The sequence below is a fragment of the Phyllobates terribilis genome, unplaced genomic scaffold (assembly GCF_046119375.1).
Source record: "Phyllobates terribilis strain yellow unplaced genomic scaffold, ASM4611937v1 Scaffold_3__8_contigs__length_932513732, whole genome shotgun sequence".
NCBI classification, from domain to species: domain Eukaryota; kingdom Metazoa; phylum Chordata; class Amphibia; order Anura; family Dendrobatidae; genus Phyllobates; species Phyllobates terribilis.
Window position 1 is genome coordinate 449032307 of NW_027362763.1, and position 21724 is coordinate 449054030.

The window sequence follows — 21724 nt, forward strand, 5'->3', positions numbered from 1 at the left end:
GGAGGGAATTTTTCCTCAGGTGAAGATTGGCCAAATCATTTGGGGTTTTTGCCCTCCTCTGGATCAACTTTAGCAATTACAGAACTAACAGGTCGAACTTGATGGACGCAAGTCTTTATTCGGCTTTACAAACTATGTTACTATATAAGGCTCCATACGGAATACTGGCCTCCATATAAGGCTCCATACGGAATACTGGCCTCCATATAAGGCTCCATACGGAATACTGGCCCCCATATAAGGCTCCATACAGAATACTGGCCCCCATATAACGCTCCATACAGGATACTGGTCCCCTTATAAAGCTCCATACAGGATACTGGCCCCCATATAACGCTCCATACAGGATACTGGTCCCCTTATAAAGCTCCATACAGGATACTGGCCCCCATATAACGCTGCATGCAGGTTTTTACCCCCCATATAATGCCCCATACAGGCTGTCCCCCCCTTATAATGCTCCATGCAGGCTGTTACCCCCCACATAATGCCCCATACAGGCTGTCCCCCCCTTTTAATGCTCCAAGCAGGCTGTTACCCCCCACATAATGCCCCATACAGGCTGCCCCCCCTTATAATGCTCCATGCAGGCTGTTCCCCCCACATAATGCACTATGCAGGCTGTCTCCCCCCCCCTTATAATGCCCCATGCAGGCTGTCACCTCCTCTCTCTATAATGCCCCATGCAGGATGTCACCCCCTCTCTTTATAATGCTCCATACAGGCTGTTCCCCCCACATAATGCACTATGCAGGCTTCCCCCCCCTTTATAATGCCCCATGCAGGCTGTTCCCCAGCTTATAATGCCCCATGCAGGATGCCACCCCCCCTCTTTATAATGCCCCATGCAGGATGCCACCCCCCCTTTATAATGCCCCATGCAGGATGCCACCCCCCCTCTTTATAATGCCCCATGCAGGATGTCACACCCCCCCTCTTTATAATGCCCCATGCAGGATGCCACCCCCCCTCTTTACAATGCCCCATGCAGGATGCCACCCCCCCCTCTTTATAATGCCCCATGCCTCCATACATTAAAAAAAAAAAATCAAATACTCACCCTCACCTCCCTCCTCCTCACCTGCTACCTGCTGCCCGCTGCTCGGGTCCGGACTCCAGCGTTGTCGGCGTCTTCCCGCTCAGCGCTCCCTGTGACGGCTCAGGGGAGGGCGCGGTGTAAAGACGTCACCGCACCCTCTGACCTGAGACGTCACAGGGAGCGCGCACCAGGAAGACAGCTGATCTGCGGAGGCACGGGGAGAGGTAAGTATCCGGCTGCCGGGGCCCTGAGCAAGCGGCGGAGAAGAGCGGGCGCTGACACCGCTCTCCTCCGCCCATAGCCCAGCGGGGTGCGCGACCGCCAGTGGGCCCCTCTGCCTGCTCAGGGCCCCGGCACTTGCCCGGGTGCGCCGGGTGCTGACGCCGGCCCTGCCAGTGGCGACTTTGTCAATCCTGGTGTTCTGTGGCGAATGCCAAGCATCCTGCACGGTGTTGGGCTGTAAGCACAACCCCCATCTGTAGATGTCGGGCCCTCATACCACCCTCACACAGTCGGTTTCTAACCGTTTGTGCAGACACATGCACATTTGTGGCCTGCTGGAGGTCATTTTGCAGGGCTCTGGCAGTGCTCCTCCTGTTCCTCCTTGCACAAAGGCAGAGGTAGCGGTCCTGCTGCTGTTTTGTTGCCCTCTTACGTCCCCCTCCACATCTCCTGGTGTACTGGCCTGTCTCCTGGTAGCGCCTAAAGCCTCTGGACACTACGCTGACAGACACAGCAAGCTTTCTTGACACAGCTCGCATTGATGTGCCATCCTGGATGAGCTGCACTACCTGAGCAACTTCTGTGGGTTGTAGAGTCCATCTCATGCTACCACGAGTGTGAAAGCACAACCAACATTCAAAAGTGACCAAAACATCAGCCAGAAAGCATTGGTACTGAGATGTGGTCTGTGGTCCCCACCTGCAGAACCACTCCTTTATTGAGGGTGTCTTGATAATTGCCAATAATTTCCATCTATTGTCTATTCCATTTGCACAACAGCATGCGAAATTGATTGTCAATCAGTGTTGCTTCCTAAGTGGACAGTTTGATTTCACAGAAATTTGATTTACTTGGAGTTATATTCTGTTGTTTAAGTGTTCCCTTTATTTTTTTACATTTTTTTAAGCAGTGTATTTTCAATAAAATCAATGTTTTAACAAGTAGCATGGACTCTTGGTTCTCCGTTTTTGCATGTATAATTGAGTTGCTACAGATATTTGGGCATCGATAAATAAAGAATATATACAGTGGTGGCCAAAAGTATTGGCACCCCTGCAATTCTGTCAGATAATACTCCGTTTATTCCTGAAAATGATTGCAATCACAAATTCTTTGGTATTATTATCTTCATTTAATTTGCTTGCAAGGAAAAAACACAAAAGAGAATGAAGCAAAAATCAAATCATTGATCATTTCACACAAAACTCCAAAAATGGGCCAGACAAAAGTATTGGCACCCTCAGCCTAATACTTGGTTGCACAACCTTTAGCTAAAATAACTGCGAGCAACCGCTTCCGGTAACCATCAATGAGTTTCTTACAATGCTCTGCTGGAATTGTAGACCATTCTTCTTTGGCAAACTGCTCCAGGTCCCTGATATTTGAAGGGTGCCTTCTCCAAACTGCCATTTTGAGATCTCTCCACAGGTGTTCTATGGGATTCAGGTCTGGACTCATTGCTGGCCACCTTAGAAGTCTCCAGTGCTTTCTCTCAAACCATTTTATAGTGCATTTGGAAGTGTGTTTTGGGTCATTGTCCTGCTGGAAGACCCATGAGCTCTGAGGGAGACCCAGCTTTCTCACACTGGGCCCTACATTATGCTGCAAAATTTGTTGGTAGTCTTCAGACTTCATAATGCCATGCACACGGTCAAGCAGTCCAGTGCCAGAGGCAGCAAAGCAACCCCAAAACATCAGGGAACCTCCGCCATGTTTGACTGTAGGGACCGTGTTCTTTTCTTTGAATGCCTCTTTTTTTTTTCCTGTACACTCTATGTTGATGCTTTTTCCCAAAAAGCTCTACTTTTGTCTCATCTAACCAGAGAACATTCTTCCAAAACGTTTTAGGCTTTCTCGGGTAAGTTTTGGCAAACTCCAGCCTGGCTTTTTTATGTCTCGGGGTAAGAAGTGGGGTCTTCCTGGGCATCCTACCATACAGTCCCTTTTCATTCAGACGCCGATGGATAGCACGGGTTGACACTGTTGTACCCTCGGACTGCAGGGCAGCTTGAACTTGTTTGGATGTTAGTCGAGGTTCTTTATCCACCATCCGCACAATCTTGCGTTGAAATCTCTCGTCAATTTTTCTTTTCCGTCCACATCTAGGGAGGTTAGCCACAGTGCCATGGGCTTTAAACTTCTTGATGACATTGCGCACGGAAGACACAGGAACATTCAGGTCTTTGGAGATGGACTTGTAGCCTTGAGATTGCTCATGCTTCCTCACAATTTGGTTTCTCAAGTCCTCAGACAGTTCTTTGGTCTTCTTTCTTTTCTCTATGCTCAATGTGGTACACACAAGGACACAGGACAGAGGTTGAGTCAACTTTAATCCTTGTTAACTGGCTGCAAGTGTGATTTAGTTATTGCCAACACCTGTTAGGTGCCACAGGTAAGTTACAGGTGCTGTTAATTGCACGAATTAGAGAAGCATCACATGATTTTTCAAACAGTGCCAATACTTTTGTCCACCCCCTTTTTTAGGTTTGGTGTGGAATTATATCCAATTTGGCTTTAGGACAATTCTTTTTGTGTTTTTTCATTGAAGACAAATTAAATGAAGATAATAATACCAAAGAATTTGTGATTGCAATCATTTTCAGGAAGAAACTGAGTATTATCTGACAGAATTGCAGGGGTGCCAATACTTTTGGCCACCACTGTATGCTAAGATTTTAAACTGGATATTCTTAAATATATATATAGATATACATATATATATATATATATATATATATATATATATATATATATATATTAATTTTTTTTTCAGCTTTTTACTCATTGAGTTATGATTTATCTAACCAGATGGTGACACATATCAGCAAAATTACAAGACTGGATTGATTATATTTTCATGTAAACATACTACAAAGTACCTGCAGTACATATAATAGAGTGTGCAGTACAATTCTGTATGTAGGATGTGATTACACATCACCAGGCGTCTGGCCATTTGCGATGGTATAGGGATGCACAGGGAAGCTGGGAGGTTGTTAACCCATATGCTCCAGTGCTTTTGATTCAGGAGAAGCAGCTGAAGATTGGAGTCTCCCTGATGTTTTAAAGCAAGAATTTCTCACGCATCCAGCGCTGGCTCCTCATCCACTCAGGCAATATGTTCATGCAGGAAAAACATAATCACTCACCAAGCTTATATGCAGCCTGTGAATTCACAGACCAATAAAATCCATCTGTTTCAGCATGGTAGTTCTACATTATGTTGCTTATATAATGATACATGTGATTTATAGGCAAGGAGATGTAGCATCTATGTAAATGGCTCTTGAAGTCCTTTTAATCATATGAATGATTAATACCCTGGTTACTTAAGTCTGTTGTAGACAATGACATTGAACCAGTAGATTAATTCACTTGTAGACATTGCCAGGGAGGTTTAACACATTCTTTTTTTAAAGTGTTTGGAGGTTATAAATGCCAATGAATACCTCAATAAGACTTTCTTAAAAGGCTTTTACCCGATTTACCAGGTGATTAACTGTGTGTCACAGTGGAGGCAAAGTGTTTGTGTATGGCCACTGCTAGGGACCTGCAGTGAGTGCTTGTGAATAGAGGTTATTTGTGTGCAAGGAGCTGTCAGTGGTGCTGAATGCCTGGAAGTAACTCTGCTTACTGGCTTTACAATGCCACTTCAATGCCTCTATTCAACAAGTGCAACCACATTTACTCTAGCGGCTCTTTATAGTAGGGAATAGAGCTGTTCCATCAATATCCCTCTTACATCTTCATGTCCATGGCAGTGCTGTCACTGTCAGCACCATGATGTGATTTAGGTATCTCCTTTCATCTCAGGAAGACTATGCATAGCAAAACATTCAACTTTTTCAGTCCAAAAGCACTAAGGAATAATCAAGAATTTTAGTAGGTATGTGAAGATGCATGGGGGTCAGTAGTCTCCAATGTTCACAGTAGCCATAGTATCAGTGAGAAGAAGTCAATTAGAATAGGCTGTGTCGGTAAGGGTTTAACGAGGTAAGCTTAGACCTAAATTAGTGCATGCATCTGCTATGTTCAAGTCTGTCTGTGCCTCAGTTCTCATCATCCATTCTATTGCACTTCTTATTCTGAAGGCTTTTGAAAAGAAACTTATTCCACCTTTTGTTGATGTTCTCTTTCAGATAGGACAAAGATCTGTTTTATCCCATAAAGTCATGAACAAGCGATAGATCTTTTCTTTTTACCGGTTAATAAACAGATTTAGTATAATGAATGTGAGACTCTTAACTAATATAACTTAGTTGTGTTTTTTGTTGCATTATGTAAGGCAATAAACACACCATTGTCCATACCAGTTAACCTGAAGATGAATACAGCTCCGGTGGTGTGAACTGGTGTGAACCCATTCTTATCATCTACTACCAGAGTGGGATGACTTGGCCTAGATATCTACATTGATTCACTTTGATGGAAAGTTGTTGGTGGGTACATAATAAAACTCACATCTGCTCTCTTCCCAGGGACTAAAAGTGGCATATAGATTAGCAGATTGAAAAATGACCAAAATCAGCAGGAATCCAAAGCCTCTTGAATTTGTGAAAGTTCTTTGCTGGAGAAGAAGCTAAAAGAACTCGTAGTCAATGTTTATAGCTGTGAGAAGATCAGAATAGGAATGGCTTTTGCATGGTGGTATCGCTAAGTACTGTGTATTGATATTGACCTCATGATTTATGAATAGACTACATTACATTTTATGTCTCAGTTGCCTTCCACATACTTCAAGTGTTGGAAATATAGACTAAAAACACACAGAAGTATTGTAATTTTTATTTTAACTGTTAGTTTTAGTTGGTTAATTTGTATATTACAGCTGAATGTATTTGTTGGAAGCAGAACATACAGTACAGACCAAAAATTTGGACACACTTTCTCATTTAAAGATTTTTCTGTATTTTCATGACTATGAAAATTGTACATTCACACTGAAGGCATCAAAACTATGAATTAACACATGTGGAATTATATACTATACAAAAAAGCGTGAAACAATGGAAAATATGTCTTATATTCTAGGTTCTTCAAAGTAGCCACCTTTTGCTTTGATGACTGCTATGCACACTCTTGGCATTCTCTTGATGAGCTTCAAGAGGTAGTCACCGGAAATGGTCTTCCAACAATCTTGAAGGAGTTCCCAGAGATGCTTAGCACTTGTTGGCCCTTTTGCCTTCACTCTGCGGTCCAGGTCACCCCAAACCATCTCGATTGGGTTCAGGTCTGGTGACTGTGGAGGCCAGGTCATCTGGCGTAGCACGCCATCACTCTCCTTCTTGGTCAAATAGCCCTTACACAGACTGGAGGTGTGTTTGGGGTCATTGTCCTGTTGAAAAATAAATGATGGTCCAACTAAACGCAAACCGGATGGAATAGCAAGCCGCTGCAAGATGCTGTCGTAGCCATGCTGGTTCAGAATGCCTTCAATTTTGAATAAATCCCCAACAGTGTCACCAGCAAAGCACCCCCACACCATCACACCTCCTCCTCCATGCTTCACGGTGGGATCCAGGCATGTAGAGTCCATCCGTTCACCTTTTCTGCGTCGCACAAAGACACGGTGGTTGGAACCAAGGACCTCAAATTTGCACTCATCAGACAAAAGCACAGATTTCCACTGGTCTAATGTCCATTTCTTGTGTTCTTTAGCCCAAACAAGTCTCTTCTGCTTGTTGCCTGTCCTTAGCAGTGGTTTCCTAGCAGTTATTTTACCATGAAGGCCTGCTGCACAAAGTCTCCTCTTAACAGTTGTTGTAGAGATGTGTCTCCTGCTAGAACTCTGTGTGGCATTGACCTGGTCTCTAATCTGAGCTGCTGTTAACCTGCGATTTCTGAGGCTGGTGACTTGGATAAACTTATCCTCAGAAGCAGAGGTGACTCTTGGTCTTCCTTTCCTGGGGCGGTCCTCATGTGAGCCAGTTTCTTTGTAGCACTTGATGGTTTTTGCAACTGCACTTGGGGACACTTTCAAAGTTTACCCAATTATTCGCACTGACTGACCCTCATTTCTTAAAGTAATGATGGCCACTCGTTTTTCTTTACTTAGCTGCTTTTTCTTGCTATAATACAAATTCTAACAGTCTATTCAGTAGGACTATCAGCTGTGTATCCACCTGACTTCTGCACAACACAACTGATGGTCCCAACCCCATTTATAAGTCAAGAAATCCCACTTATTAAACCTGACAGGGCACACCTGTGAAGTGAAAACCATTTCCGGTGACTACATCTTGAAGCTCATCAAGAGAATGCCAAGAGTGTGCAAAGCAGTCATCAAAGCAAAAGGTGGCTACTTTGAAGAACCTAGAATATAAGACATATTTTCAGTTGTTTCACACTTTTTTGTTAAGTATATAATTCCACATGTGTTAATTCATAGTTTTGATGCCTTCAGTTTGAATGTACAATTCTCATAGTCATGAAAATACATAAAAATCTTTAAATGAGAAGGTGTGTCCAAACTTTTGGTCTGTACTGTATATGCAAGCGTAGCAATTTTGGATAAAGGACCAGGGATCAAGGCCCATATTGTGATGGATAGATGACTGGATTAGAGCTTCTCTAAAATGATAGGTCTTCTGGGGTGTTCCTGGTATGCAGAGGATAGTACAGCAAAAGTGATCCAAAGCAGGACATCATGTAAACTGGTAAAATGCTTCTAAGTAGAGTTGAGTGGATTTTTTCAAATTGGACTTGGACAAATATTCCCCCCAAAAATTGAAATGAATTGCAGCAAATAAATCCAATTGAATCTCAATACTGGAAAGTTTATAATTGCTCAGAAAATACACCTTGGGGAGTGGAGAGAGAGAGTGAGAACCCCTCTGACCATAAGAGCTTACACATTATAGCAGAGAGAGCCTTACCCAGTGATTCTGGAGATTGAAAACAACTCTGAGGTACAAAGTTTGAATCACTGGAAACTGTTGGTTGATGTCCCAGGTAATGACCACTACTGTACAAGGTATGATAGTCAATAAAATATTACAGCTGCAGGACCTCATGGGGAGGACCCATTCTGCAACCCAAAATGATATTAGCTCCAGCTGAGACTAGATGTAAACACTTTGTATGGAGTTGCAAAGCATAATTCCATTTAATGTGTAGTGGCTGCTGCCGGTTACTGCAGAACAAATTATATTCAAAAGAGCTACAAGAATAATAGGAGCTGATCTGCAATACCAGGCAGCAGCCTCTGCACACTGAATGAAGCTGCACTTTGCAGCTCTGTTCAAAGGGCTTACATATGGCCAACAGTGGAGCAAATAATAGCTGAATAGTGGGAGTGTAGGGTGTTGGACCCACATGATCTCATATTTACGACCTATCCTATGCTCACATTATATTGATGATCTACATCAATAGGTCATCAATACTCTGTTTCTCGACAGCCAATATTAATAATGTATTTAGATGTTTAGACATTTAGAGGTGTTAGGACTATTAGTTCCCTGACAAACTCCTTTTTGGGGTGAACTACAGGGTTTGGAGTTCTCTCTATCACTGGGCTGTTTTTCAGAATTGTGCACTGCAATTGTGCCTATTTGGATCTGTTCTTCTGTCCATGACAATGTGCCATTGACTAAAGACAGTACAACCAAGAAAATAAACTGCACTAATATCATGTTAGGAATGTTGGTACACTTTAAAGTTTTTATCTAACAGTCTTAAAAATATGATTATTAATATAATTGCAACATTTAAATAATCTATATTATATGTGAATTTAATTACATCGTTCCACCATAAACATATTGTATATAGCATACCAACAGAATGTGCTATAAATGTAGGTTTGTGGGGTTTCTATGCTGGGACCTCCAGTTACCAACAGTAGGAGGCTCTGTGTCCCCTGGTTGCAAGTGAGAGGCTGGGCATGTTCATGTCATTGGCAAATAAAGAAAATGCCAAGATATCTTTTTAAACGGTTTTGCCTGGAGGCATTTCCTCAGCTCAGGACTCTTCCTCTGCCAAATTAGGGTCATTTTCAAGTGCATTTAAGGAGTCTTCATATTGATACTGTTTGGGCTGGTGTCATCAGATTGTGATGGCAGAGCAGCTTCCTATGTAGTTTTTCTATTTCTTTTAGATTCTTCTAGGCAATTACTTATACCTTCAGGACTCTGTCACTAACTGGGATTGTAATTTGGGAGTTTTATAGAAGACTTTTTGTGGGGCCATTTTGCTTGTGCTGATCAGAAATGTCCTCTGAAGGGCAAGATAAATGTATGGGTTAGTGCATTTTCACGTGGGATACATTTGTTACAAAAATTTCAGTAGCAGAAAAATCAGCTCCATACATCTAACTGCAGTCGCTTTTGCATGGTTTTTTTTGTGTGTGATTTTTAAAAATCCTATTTTGCAGAAAAAAAATCGGCTCCATACATCTGAATGCTGCTGCTTTTGCAGCATGTGTTATTTATGTGATTTCTACAAATACTATTTTGCAGGGGAAAAAATCTGCTCCATACATCTGAGTACTGTTTTTTTTTTTTTTTTGCAGCATGTGTTATTTATGTGATTTTTACAAATCCTATTCAGAAATGTAGAGAGATTGTTCCCTTGTAAGGTGCTTCCACCTATTTGCAGAAGTTTTCACAACCCTTCCTTGCACCCTATAAGCCCACATGCTGTAGCCCAGGAGGCATCTTCGGGGGTATCATAGCTGCCCCACAGAGAGCCATTAGTCTGCTCATTTCCCGTCCTCCTCTTGTGCTGTATTCTGCTGAGATCTTTATAAATCTCAGGGCTGGAAGAGTGTCCAGGCGGGTGGAAGACTGAGCACAAAGCGACCTGAGAATTTCTGTCACTCTCTGCATATGCTTCTAAGTGCTTTAATCCCAATTAGGGGCGGCTGACACACGGTCCTATTCATCCCAATCAGGCCCTGAATACATTTGCCTAGAAATGAACTTCACCAATAGAGACTCCCTTAAATGTGCCCAGCAGCAAGGAAAATCGAATTGAGTCAGTGGCTTATTCTATGGGGATGCGGGGAGAAGAGGTATGAATTTATAAGGTACAGCGAAACATAGGCATTCATGCGACTTTTATCTGCAGCATGTCAAGCGAGAGGAGCAGAGCACAATGCACACAGCACAAAGGGATTCTGTCTCTACTCTCCTAATTCTAACCATGTTAACACTGGATGACTATGGCACTGGATCCCTATGTGATCATCAACACTAATGTGCTGTGCAATTAATAATACACATATCCACACTGGATTTAACATGTCATCTGCTAGGATTCCCATAGAAACTTAATTACTATTCAAAGGCTGCTTCATATCCCACCCGCTTCTCCTACTCGCTGCACAGTTGGTCGGGATATGCTCGCTATTCACAGACCATAACCTCTTGTGTCCCCCTCGTCCCCTTGCTGGAACACAGGATGGCTAGCAGGTTCCCAATTCACACCATAGAAAGAGTACTAGCTGGTGTTTGATAAAGATTTACAATAATAATCATAGTGATTAGACTTAATCCAAAACGTACATTTATGTAAACTGTATATAATATATATAACTATATATAAACTATAGATATAATATAGTCTATATGTGCAGCCTATGTAATTGATATAGATGTATATATAGATCTATTTATATATGTCTATGCCTAGATGATGTACATAATTATATATTTTTATACACACACACACACACACATACACACTTATATATATATATATATATATATATATATATATATATATATATATATATATATCTATATATAGTTTATATTATTTTTCGGTTTGGATTAAATATAATATGTGTATGTCTAGGATGATATGTATATAATACGCGTATATGTCTAAATGATGAATTAAAGGACAAACACAATTGACCTACACTATATATAAAATATTAGATATACAAATATACAAATCCATCTATCAATATGTATATATGTATGGAAATATACTATACATTATGTCACACACATATAGATAGATAGAGATAGATAGACAGATAGATAGATAATAGACAGATAGATAGATAATAGATAGATAGATAGATAATAGATAGATAGATAGATAAATAGATAGATAATAGATAGATAGATAGATAGATAGATAGATAGATAGATAGATAGATAGAATCATTGAATAGTCTTATGGCTGAGAGAAACGCTTGCACTAGGATATATGGAAAAAATGTATGAACAAATACATATACATGAATATACATACGTAAATCTAAAACATATTTAAAACATACAGCATTGTTACTGAATAGATAAAAATAAGTAGCTTTATTCTTCAAGAGTATTAACAGGAGTCAGATATATTTGCACAAGTATAACACTTGATAGCACTATTCATTTATAAAAAAAAAATAATGATTATCAGATTTTTTTTAAACCTGAAGCCGATGATTGTGTTTGTGTGTGATAGACTGGCAGAGGCTGCCCAGTGCCCATGCCCTGATGTTGGTCTCCCTGCAGAGCTTACAGTCCTCTGATCTGGAGCAGTTTGCTTCTCTGAATAGAACTCCCTGGTGGGACTTTGCTTTGAGCAACTGTTCTTCTGTAGATGACTGTTGTTTCTTAACATTCATGCCTCATTATGGGGCAACCTGTTAACTAAAACGCTCACAGTGCCAGTCTGCTACTGAGGGGCATAGACAGTTCAGTGCTTGGCATAAACAGGGCTCCACCAATAAAATATCTTTCAAAGTCATCTTTGTGCCCAGGTTTATCTGCGTTAACGAGACTTCCAGATTCTTAGCTGGAGTCTATAAAACCCATGGTGGAATGTTTTGATTGAGTCCAAACATTGTCCTGGAATAAAGCTGAAACCATGTAATTAATGTGTCTTTTTAATAAGGGACAATACGGTCGTTCAAGCTATTTAATTTCATTTCATTTTCCATCCCATTTGCTGCAAACACTGCCCTTACTTTTAACACCCATCCTTTCATGCTGCATTGTGCTCCACTGGGCACATTAGATTGCTTTCACCCTTGCTTTTTAAGGGAAAGAAAATGTGTTCCTATTGCCTTTTGTCATTTCACTTGGGGAACTTCAACTTTGAGCTACAGGACAGAATAAAAATGGAGTAGCTGGTGTGAAAGCTTCCAGAGCAGCCTTTTCTATTCTCCCTGGATGGGAACCAGTCACAATTGGCTATATTAATAAATAACTTTCCTCACAGCCGGGCATTACATGCTCCCATTGATAGAAAGCCTCGCGTGTCGTTCACGCCCTTTGACTCATTAAGCCCTGGATGGAGACTGTCCCTAAATGAAGCAGTAGGGCACCTTTACCTCCACTCGTGTAAATGAACCTGTGCCATCACAGAATGGCCAGGCCAGAGGTTACCAGGACATGTTCACTGCTTCACTTTATTGCCCTCCAACTCTCCATGGACCATTAATGGGGATGATCAAAGAGGTCATCTGAGTTTCCTTGTGCTCATGGTGGAGCCTGCAGTGTCAATGTCTTGGAGAATGAAGGTGGATGATCGTACAGAAGTCCACTTCATTGGCATCCAGATAAAATAACAATCAAGAATCATATAACATAAAATATACATAAGGATACAACAAGTGTCACAATAGCAGCTTTTATTATATGTCATACCAGGAGAATACATAGCTAAGCTTTAGTTTGTGTCCACAAACTTTCATGTACTGAGGGCAATACATAAAAATAACCATATTACAGATATTGATAACCTGTCATCTGTACTGTTAGGTTCATGACATAACTGTTGAACTGGTCATGAAATATAGTTTAAAGATCAATGATGGTTTTATGTCAATCATGTTATAGCCAACATTTGACAGGGGATAATAAGGATGTGAGCCTTGAGATGGGAAGTAGGCACTTTCTGTATAATAAAACAAATAAAGAAAAACAAGAAAGAGATATCTACGTTGGTCAGTGGATAATATAAAAATACTATCTATTATCTATCTAACTATCTATCTATCTATCTATCTATCTATCCCTCTATCTATCTATCCCTCTATCTATCTATCTATTATCTATCTATTATCTATCTTTCTATCTATCTATCTCTCTATCTATCTATCTATCTATCTATCTATCTATCTATCTATCTATCAATATCTATCTATTATCTATCTATCTATCCCTCTATCTATCTATCCCTCTATCTATCTATCTATTATCTATCTATTATCTATCTTTCTATCTATCTATCTCTCTATCTATCTATCTATCTATCTATCTATCTATCAATATCTATCTATTATCTATCTATCTATCCCTCTATCTATCTATCCCTCTATCTATCTATCTATCTATCTATTATCTATCTATCTATCTATCAATCTATATCTATCTATCTATCTATCTATCAATATCTATCTATTATCTATCTATCTCTCTCTATCAATCCAGAAAAAAGAGATGTGAAAGCAGCACTAGCAAACAGTGTTAATGTTTGGGTGCCAAACCTTCCAGGCATAGACCAATCCTCCAAATAAGGAAAAAAAGATGAAGGCAGCACACAATTTTTTTTTAATAGATATGTTGTGTAATAGCTAATACTGGCTCAGCGACGTTTCGGTTCAACTGAGAACCCTTTTTCAAGCCTGAAAAAAAGTTCTCAGTTGAACCGAAATGACGCTGAGCTCCTATGGGCTATTAAATTACATTTCTATTTTTTTTTCTTAAAAAAATGGTGTGCTGCCTTCATCTTTTTACACTATCTATCTATCTATCTATCTATCTATCTATCTATCTATCTATCTATCTGTCTCTATTCTTCATCACCATTATGTGCATTATGCAATTCAGGCAATTTCACATGCAACAAAAACATAGAACGATATTTGGAAACTGTTTTTGTATCAGAATAAGTGGTGCTGTAAACAGTTTTTATGATGGGTGAGACCATACAATGATATTCTACTGTTTGTCCATTTTGATTTTTGCTGCATATTAAGGTTCTTCTTCCACATGTTTGGGAGAAGCAATGTCTTGCACTGAACCCTCAGTTCTTAATAGATAACCTTTCCTTAGTAGTCAGTCAGTGAAGCATATGAAATGATGGTTATTTAGGAAAACTTGTAGGTATTTCTGGTGTTTCCCCATCAAGTACCTGTCCAAGTTTTGTTTGGCACACGCCAGGAATCAATAGGAGTTAACAAGTCCTTAAACATTCCTGGTCCCTTTGTTAAACAGTCCTTTGCCATAAAGCCAAGGGAAGAGAATTAAAGATCTTTGAAGTCTATTAAAGCTGAAAGGAGTCAGCCAAGTAGACTTGAAACAGTCCGTTCTTCTGCAGAGCTGGTTTGTCGCTGGACAATACAGGGAGGTAGAATTTATGGAGAAATTATACAGTGGATTTGTCACTTAAAATATCGTAAGTGTCCAGGGGACAAAGCCCCATGCTGAGGATTAATGGTCCCTCCAGACCTCTCATTCACCAGGGGCTTTTCTCTGCCCTTGACAAATTGGGTTTTTAGGAATGGGAAGGTCGCCTGGACCATTGTCTGCCCCCCATTCATAGGGGCTGATTATGCAGGAGGGTTAGGGAAAGTATCCATGTGACCCTCTTGGATGGAACTGTGCAGCTGCTAGGGCAGCTCAACTCTCTCACCAAACTCTGCGCCCTAGAGCATCATCGTGCCAAGGGGGAGCCCTCCCGAGCCCATAGAAAAGCCGGCGTGCAGTAAGCAGCGCGTCACTGTGCGGGCGGAGATAGCCAGGGTGAGCTGCCAGTCCTCAGCCTCCTCTGCCACTCCAGCCCTGACACTGCTCACCATGCACCCCAGCCGGGCTCCGGCCATCAGCGTCAGCGCCGACACCAGCATCCCGCAGAGCCTGCGCCTGGGACCCGTCCTGGGCAGCTTCAAACTGGGCAAGTACCTGTCAGACCGCAGGGAGCCTGGACCCAAGAAAAAGGTAATCAGCAGTCCAATCAGGGACCCCAAGTGCCACCCCAGTGCCAGCATCCCCTCACCACATGCATGGCTAGCACTTGGTAGCCTACAGTGGAGGCTTACAGCTGGGTGCCTCCTATTCATCCCAAAACTAGTCAGTTATGCTAGAAACTTGCAGAGGTCTGGAGGTTATCTTATGCACTATTTGAAATGCATTTTAATTAATTTGGTTTTAACTAAAGAACTGAAATTATTATTAGAATGCTATATAATTATATACGCCATGCATCTATATATTTACACACAAAAATCCACACACACACACACATATATATATACATACACACACACATATATATATGTACATATATACAGACACGCGTATCTATGTATATACATATATAGATAGATAGATATATCTATAAACACGCACAGAAATATATATATATATGTGTATTTATATACATTGACACAGACATTCTTTTTTTATTTAACGATATAATATATACACACATATAGACATACACACAAATATACATACGGACATACACAAATTTATGCTGAAATGTAAGTACATCTATAAAATACTTTTATTACAGGTAATACTTATATTATAGAAAGAAAAAAAAATGCATTTACTCATTGAGCTTCATTAAAAAATAGAGTTTTTAGCAATGAAAGCATGCAAATTAGAGACAGATGCATAGTTTACGATTAATCGGGTTATGTTAAAGGAAGCTATCAAATACATTAACCTAAAAAAAACACATAAGGGAGTATAAAACAGTTACTGGTAAATAATTGCCATGATGTACAATAGTCGCAGATCAATAGCTTTTGTCACACGTTCCGCTTTGATTTTTAATGTCTTTTAATTGTATTTAAACGCCCTGCCAGACTCTCCAAATTTATTCCTCATCATCTGCCTCCATTGGGTTCTCACATTAGCTTGTATTGTCCTAATGACTTTTATTACATGCCCATTCAGACACATTGATATGGTATATTACTATATTGGTCCCTATGGGGAAGAGATGGGGTATTGACAATTCATCTAACATCAAAAATGTTTATATATATATATAAATGTACATAAATATATGTATATATATATATATATATATATATATATATATATATATATAAAACTAGAGAGATCTATCTATCGATCTATGCCTATTTATCTGATATCTTACTTCTCTCTTCATCTCTGCCTGTCTCTCTCTTCCCTATCTATATATATGTGAATATAAATAAACATATATATATACATATATATGTATATATATATTTATATATTTAAATTTAATCTGAGGTTCAATGATTATGAGTGTATATATCTCATCCGTCTACATCTATCTATCTATCTATCTATCTATCTATCTATCTAAATAATTGCGGGTCCCTCAATCTGTTAATGTTTAGTATATTGTCACATTGTCACTAATGTGAACACATTGTAGGATGAGAACAGCCAGATGACGAGACGTCTTTATATTTCAGGTGCGATTTGTGCGAGGGGAACTTGTGGATGAATCAGGGGGTCCAGCCTCGGAATGGATAGGGTTAATCCGAGCGGCCAGAAACAATCAAGAACAAAACTTGGAAGCGTTCTCTGATTTACCAGGGGGACAGGTACATACACACTTTAGGAGGATACTTGTTGATTGTGGGGGGATTCTTGTGCGGTAAAATGACTATTATTATTATTATTATCATCATCATTAGCACGGTATACAGGCAGTGCTCCTAGAGAAGCCTTCGCTGCCTCCTTCCCTTCTCACCCATTAACCCTGGCATTCTCTTCTCCCTCCATAGATCTATTACCGGACCCTGCGGGAGGTGCAGGCTGGCGAGGAGCTCACTGCTTGGTACTCTAACTCGCTCGCCCAGTGCTTCGATATCTCTACCACAGCTACCCCAACACACGATGAGAAAGGTAACAATTGTCACTAATGGGAGTTATTATTATTGTTGTTATTATTTTATTATTATTGCTGTTTGTGGATCTCTCTTGTGTCCTTTGTGCATTGTTCACCCATTCCCTGCTGGCGTATAATATATATGATTATTCCTTCATATTTTATACAATCAGTAACGGACAATCTTAGAAAAATATCGCATTGAAAGACTGAGCTAAATGTCCACATTCTGCAGTAAAATCTATAACTTTGCGGATACAATACGCGGGTGCCCTCCGTGTACTAAGGACGGATTACTGCACCGCACACTGTGATCTCCCGAAATATTGCGGAAAAGCTTCTGAATTGCGATTTTTATTTTTGCCCTTGCATAACCTCTCCCCAAAATCCCTAAATTATTGCGACTTTCGCAGTTTTGCTGCGGATTCTGCACAGTGAAGACACCTCGGGATGGCCCTGCTGCTGTTTTCTAGCTGCTTTATAGTATTAGCATTATGCCTTTATTTTATTATCATCATCAATATGATGATCATGAATGGGAGGATATGGAGGGGTCCTGCCAATTTCAGCCAAAAAGATTTCAGCTGACACTTGAACAAGTGCTTTACATGGAAAAGCCCATATTATCCGGCCACACCAGCAGCGCTTATAACAGGATTACAACCCCCATCCTGCTTTCTTAATCCTGCTGCGCCATAGCACAAGAGGGCTCCGCAACCACACACACACACATATTCACACATACACACACACACACACACACACACACACACACACACACACACACACACACACACACACACATTCACACATACACACACACACACACACACATATTCACACATACACACACACACACACACACACACACACACACACACACACACACACATATTCACACATACACACACACACACATACACACACACACACACCAAATAAATAAAAAAAATTAATTAAAATCAATTAAAAATAAATAAAGTCGTAAACAGGTAAACGATAAGAAGATAGATACACACATTAATTTATTGAATTAAAGACATAAACAAATAGATACACGCATTAATTGAAATAAATGCACAGATGAAGTATAGTATCATATGTATATATATATATATATATACATACTTTAATACATATTAATTAGTTAAATAATTGCAATAAATAAAGACAATCAGACAAAAGGTAACGCACACATGCACACACAGACACATACACACTAAACACACATACGCACACACAGACACATACACACTAAACACACATACGCACACATATGCACACACAGACTCATACACACTACACACACATATACAGATATAAACACATATACACACACTCACAGACACAAACACACACATGTATACACATACACGCTACACACTCACACATACACGAGGCACCTAATTGCTAGCTTCTGCTATCCACAGATGTCTCAGATCGCAGATAGATGAGGCTGTTGCACTGCCGGTTGTAGGAGTGACAGCAATGATTGTGTAGCACTGTGTTAGCGGGAGATCATCATCATTACATGCACCCATTGTTATTGGAATGAGTGCACAACTAGCCAACATACGCTACCTATTCTTCCAATGTCAACAGATGGGCCAGATCCCAGTGATCCCATTACAACAGCTGTGTGCTGGGAACAGGGGGGTTAATAGGGAAAAGACAGCAGAGTTCAGCAGGATTAGAGAATGAACCTCATCACTGTTTGCACATTCACTGTCTATTCTTTGTAGGGTGACCTCTAGTAGGGCAGCCTTGGACTATTTGCACAGTAGCTGTAAGGATACTGCAGTCCTGTAGAGCTGGTCATTAAATGATTGTTGTTTCATCCTCCAGGTGAAGAACGCTACATATGCTGGTATTGCTGGAGAACCTTCAAGTTTCCAAACACCTTGAAAGCTCATATTCATTTTCACTGTGCCCTAAGTAATGGCAGAGGGTTTCTCAATAATGAGCACATCAGAAGCGCAGACATTTTCAACCTTTCTCCCAAAGCCGTGGATGGGGTGTCTAATCCCACCCCACCACTAAGAGGAAACCATCAGCAGGCCAACGGTGCAACCAGAGACCCCATTAAGAGGGAGTCCCCCTTATCCCCAGCTTTGAACAAACTAGGAGTCATCAAAAAGGCCGTTGGCAAGGAGGAGCAGGACAGAGCCCTGGACATGAGCGTCAGCTCTGCAAGAAGCCATGGGCCATTTGTAGGCCTGGTGGGAAACACATGTGGTGGGAATGGGATGACTTTTTATCCGGGATTGAGGTCAGCATTTAAACCCACTGGACTGTCAAAGTTATCTCACTCCGATGCCACACGGGAGGACCCAAAATCAAGCAGCCTGGGCTTTAGTAAAATTTTGGGGACCATCAAGTCAAGTCGGTCAGGAAATGAAACTCTAATCAATAACCACCATTCCAAGTGCTTGATACCAAGTGATGGCCCAAATAGTGTCTTGTCCTGTACCACTGGCCTGAGGGGCTTTCCTATTTTATCTCACTTAGAGGAAACATCAGCATTCAAGCATGTGGAGAGGGGTCTTCACAGTAGTTTATCTTCCAGCAGCCGCTACAACCAGAGCCCACAAACAGGACTGCACTTTACAGAGAGGTTCTCCATCCCCCAGTTTGAAGGCATCAAGTCTTACTCTGCGGAATGTAATATCCCAGTTATGCCTTTCACTGTGTATAATGGAGAGCTTCTGTACAGCACACCATATTATCCATTCAAGCTCCACTTCAGTAACCTTATCAAGTACCCAGAGTCTATGTCTTACTTCAATGCTGGGCCAGCTATCACCCCAGAATTGGGCTCCATCACTACCAGCATAGATCGTGAGATAGCCATGCATAACCATCAGCTCTCTGAAATAGCTGCAGAGAAGAGCAGGACTGGAAGACTAGAGACTTTAGCAGGGACCACAACCTCAGCCAGTGGGAAGCCCAAGAAAGGCCACTTGTGTCTGTACTGTGGCAAGCTCTATTCTAGGAAATATGGCCTGAAGATCCACATGAGGACTCATACAGGCTACAAGCCACTCAAGTGTAAAGTATGTTTGAGGCCCTTTGGGGATCCCAGTAACCTGAATAAACATATCCGTCTGCATGCAGAGGGCAACACTCCATACAGATGTGAGCACTGTGGCAAGGTGCTGGTCAGAAGAAGGGACCTTGAGAGACATGTCAAATCAAGGCATCCTGGCCAGAGCCTTAGCACGAAGGAAGAGGTTAATAGTGACCCTTCCTACCAACCACCAGAGCCCAAGAGTGAGGACAATGACAGTGATGTGGACGTGTGTTTCACTGATGAGCAAAGTGACCAGGACACAGGAGGCAGCAAAGAGCACTGAGGACTTTATATCATGAAATCTAATAATTATATATAAATATATGCAGATGTATATAAGTATACGGGATTTAATAGGGTGTATCTATTTATGTGTTTCTCTACATAATGACTTGTATTTTACGTTGACAAGCAAGGACTTATAAATAATGAAGTGTGTGACTGTATCATAGAGAATTTGTGATCAAAGTAAGTGGCACATTTATTAAGAATCAATGATATTGGAGCGTATGCAGCATTGATGTCCACCACTTTATCAGGGTATGGTTAGCAGCCTCCAGAACTGTGCTGTAATCAACAGGACAGATAATACAACAGGACAGATGGGTTTGGGCACTCAGTTTCCTCCTTCCTGATGTTCTACATTTCACTAAATTTTGTGCCTTTGTATTTTTTTTTTCCGAAAAATACCATTTCAACAACTCAAATATTTGCAGTGCAACACTCTCACTTCAACTTAGACTCCCATTTAATTGTGAATTTTTTAATCGAAAATCTTGAGATGATGAAACTATTTTTGATTCTACAGTGACAAATTGACAAGAAATGATCTGAATCTATATCCAGATAGTCAGATACTAAATTGTTGTAACAGAATACTCTTAAATATCATAAGGGTTGTGTAGATACAGTGGATACAGTTATTGGTCTTGGTTCAGTTTGTTATGCGATTTTTTTTTTTAAATAAACTTATTGACAAACTCATGTTTGTCTTCTGGAAATGAAATGGTGTTTAAATTGTAACAATGTTGTGTTCCTTTATTTGATTGCTCATAAATATTAGTAAATCAATCAGGATCTTATTCAGGAGGGTATCACTAAATGTAATCGGAATCTGGGAGAACATGGATCCTTGTGAAAGATCTCACAGGCTGCTTCCCTCCTGCAATACAGTTATAATCACTGGCTTGTATTGAATCCATTTTAAATCCATTAAGCACACAAGAATATACTAACATACAATATCCATCATTCTTTTCAATAATTTGAAGATTAATGTTTTGGAATACATATTTAAGGACATATAATTCTTAGGTGATCACAATTGATATGGGGATAACGAACAATATTTGCTGTTTACTCTCTTAATGAACATACTTGTAAAGTAATTCACTCAATTAATTGCCTCAATTATAGGCAGAGATAAAACAGATAAAGATGAGTATCGATTTATATAAGATGACAAATTATTGTTACTTTTTTTGCATCTGTGAATGATAGTTTCAAATTAAAGGATATCCAATAATTAAATGATTGGTTAAAACATTAGGGACACATTTACCAAGATAAATGCACCACAAAGCTGGTAAAATGTGTGCCAA

The 21724-nt window shown here is 40.4% G+C and overlaps 1 protein-coding gene across 1 annotated transcript; it reads left to right on the forward strand.

Annotated features, from left to right (window-relative positions):
• The first annotated feature begins 14937 nt into the window (after positions 1–14937).
• PRDM13 (PR/SET domain 13) lies at positions 14938–20965 on the forward strand. Its single transcript, XM_073673173.1, has 4 exons — positions 14938–15153; positions 16635–16766; positions 16950–17070; positions 18899–20965. Exons 1-4 carry the CDS (start codon positions 15013–15015, stop codon positions 20404–20406), a joined length of 1902 nt encoding a protein of 633 aa, XP_073529274.1. The 5' UTR covers positions 14938–15012; the 3' UTR covers positions 20407–20965.
• The last annotated feature ends 759 nt before the right edge of the window (positions 20966–21724 follow it).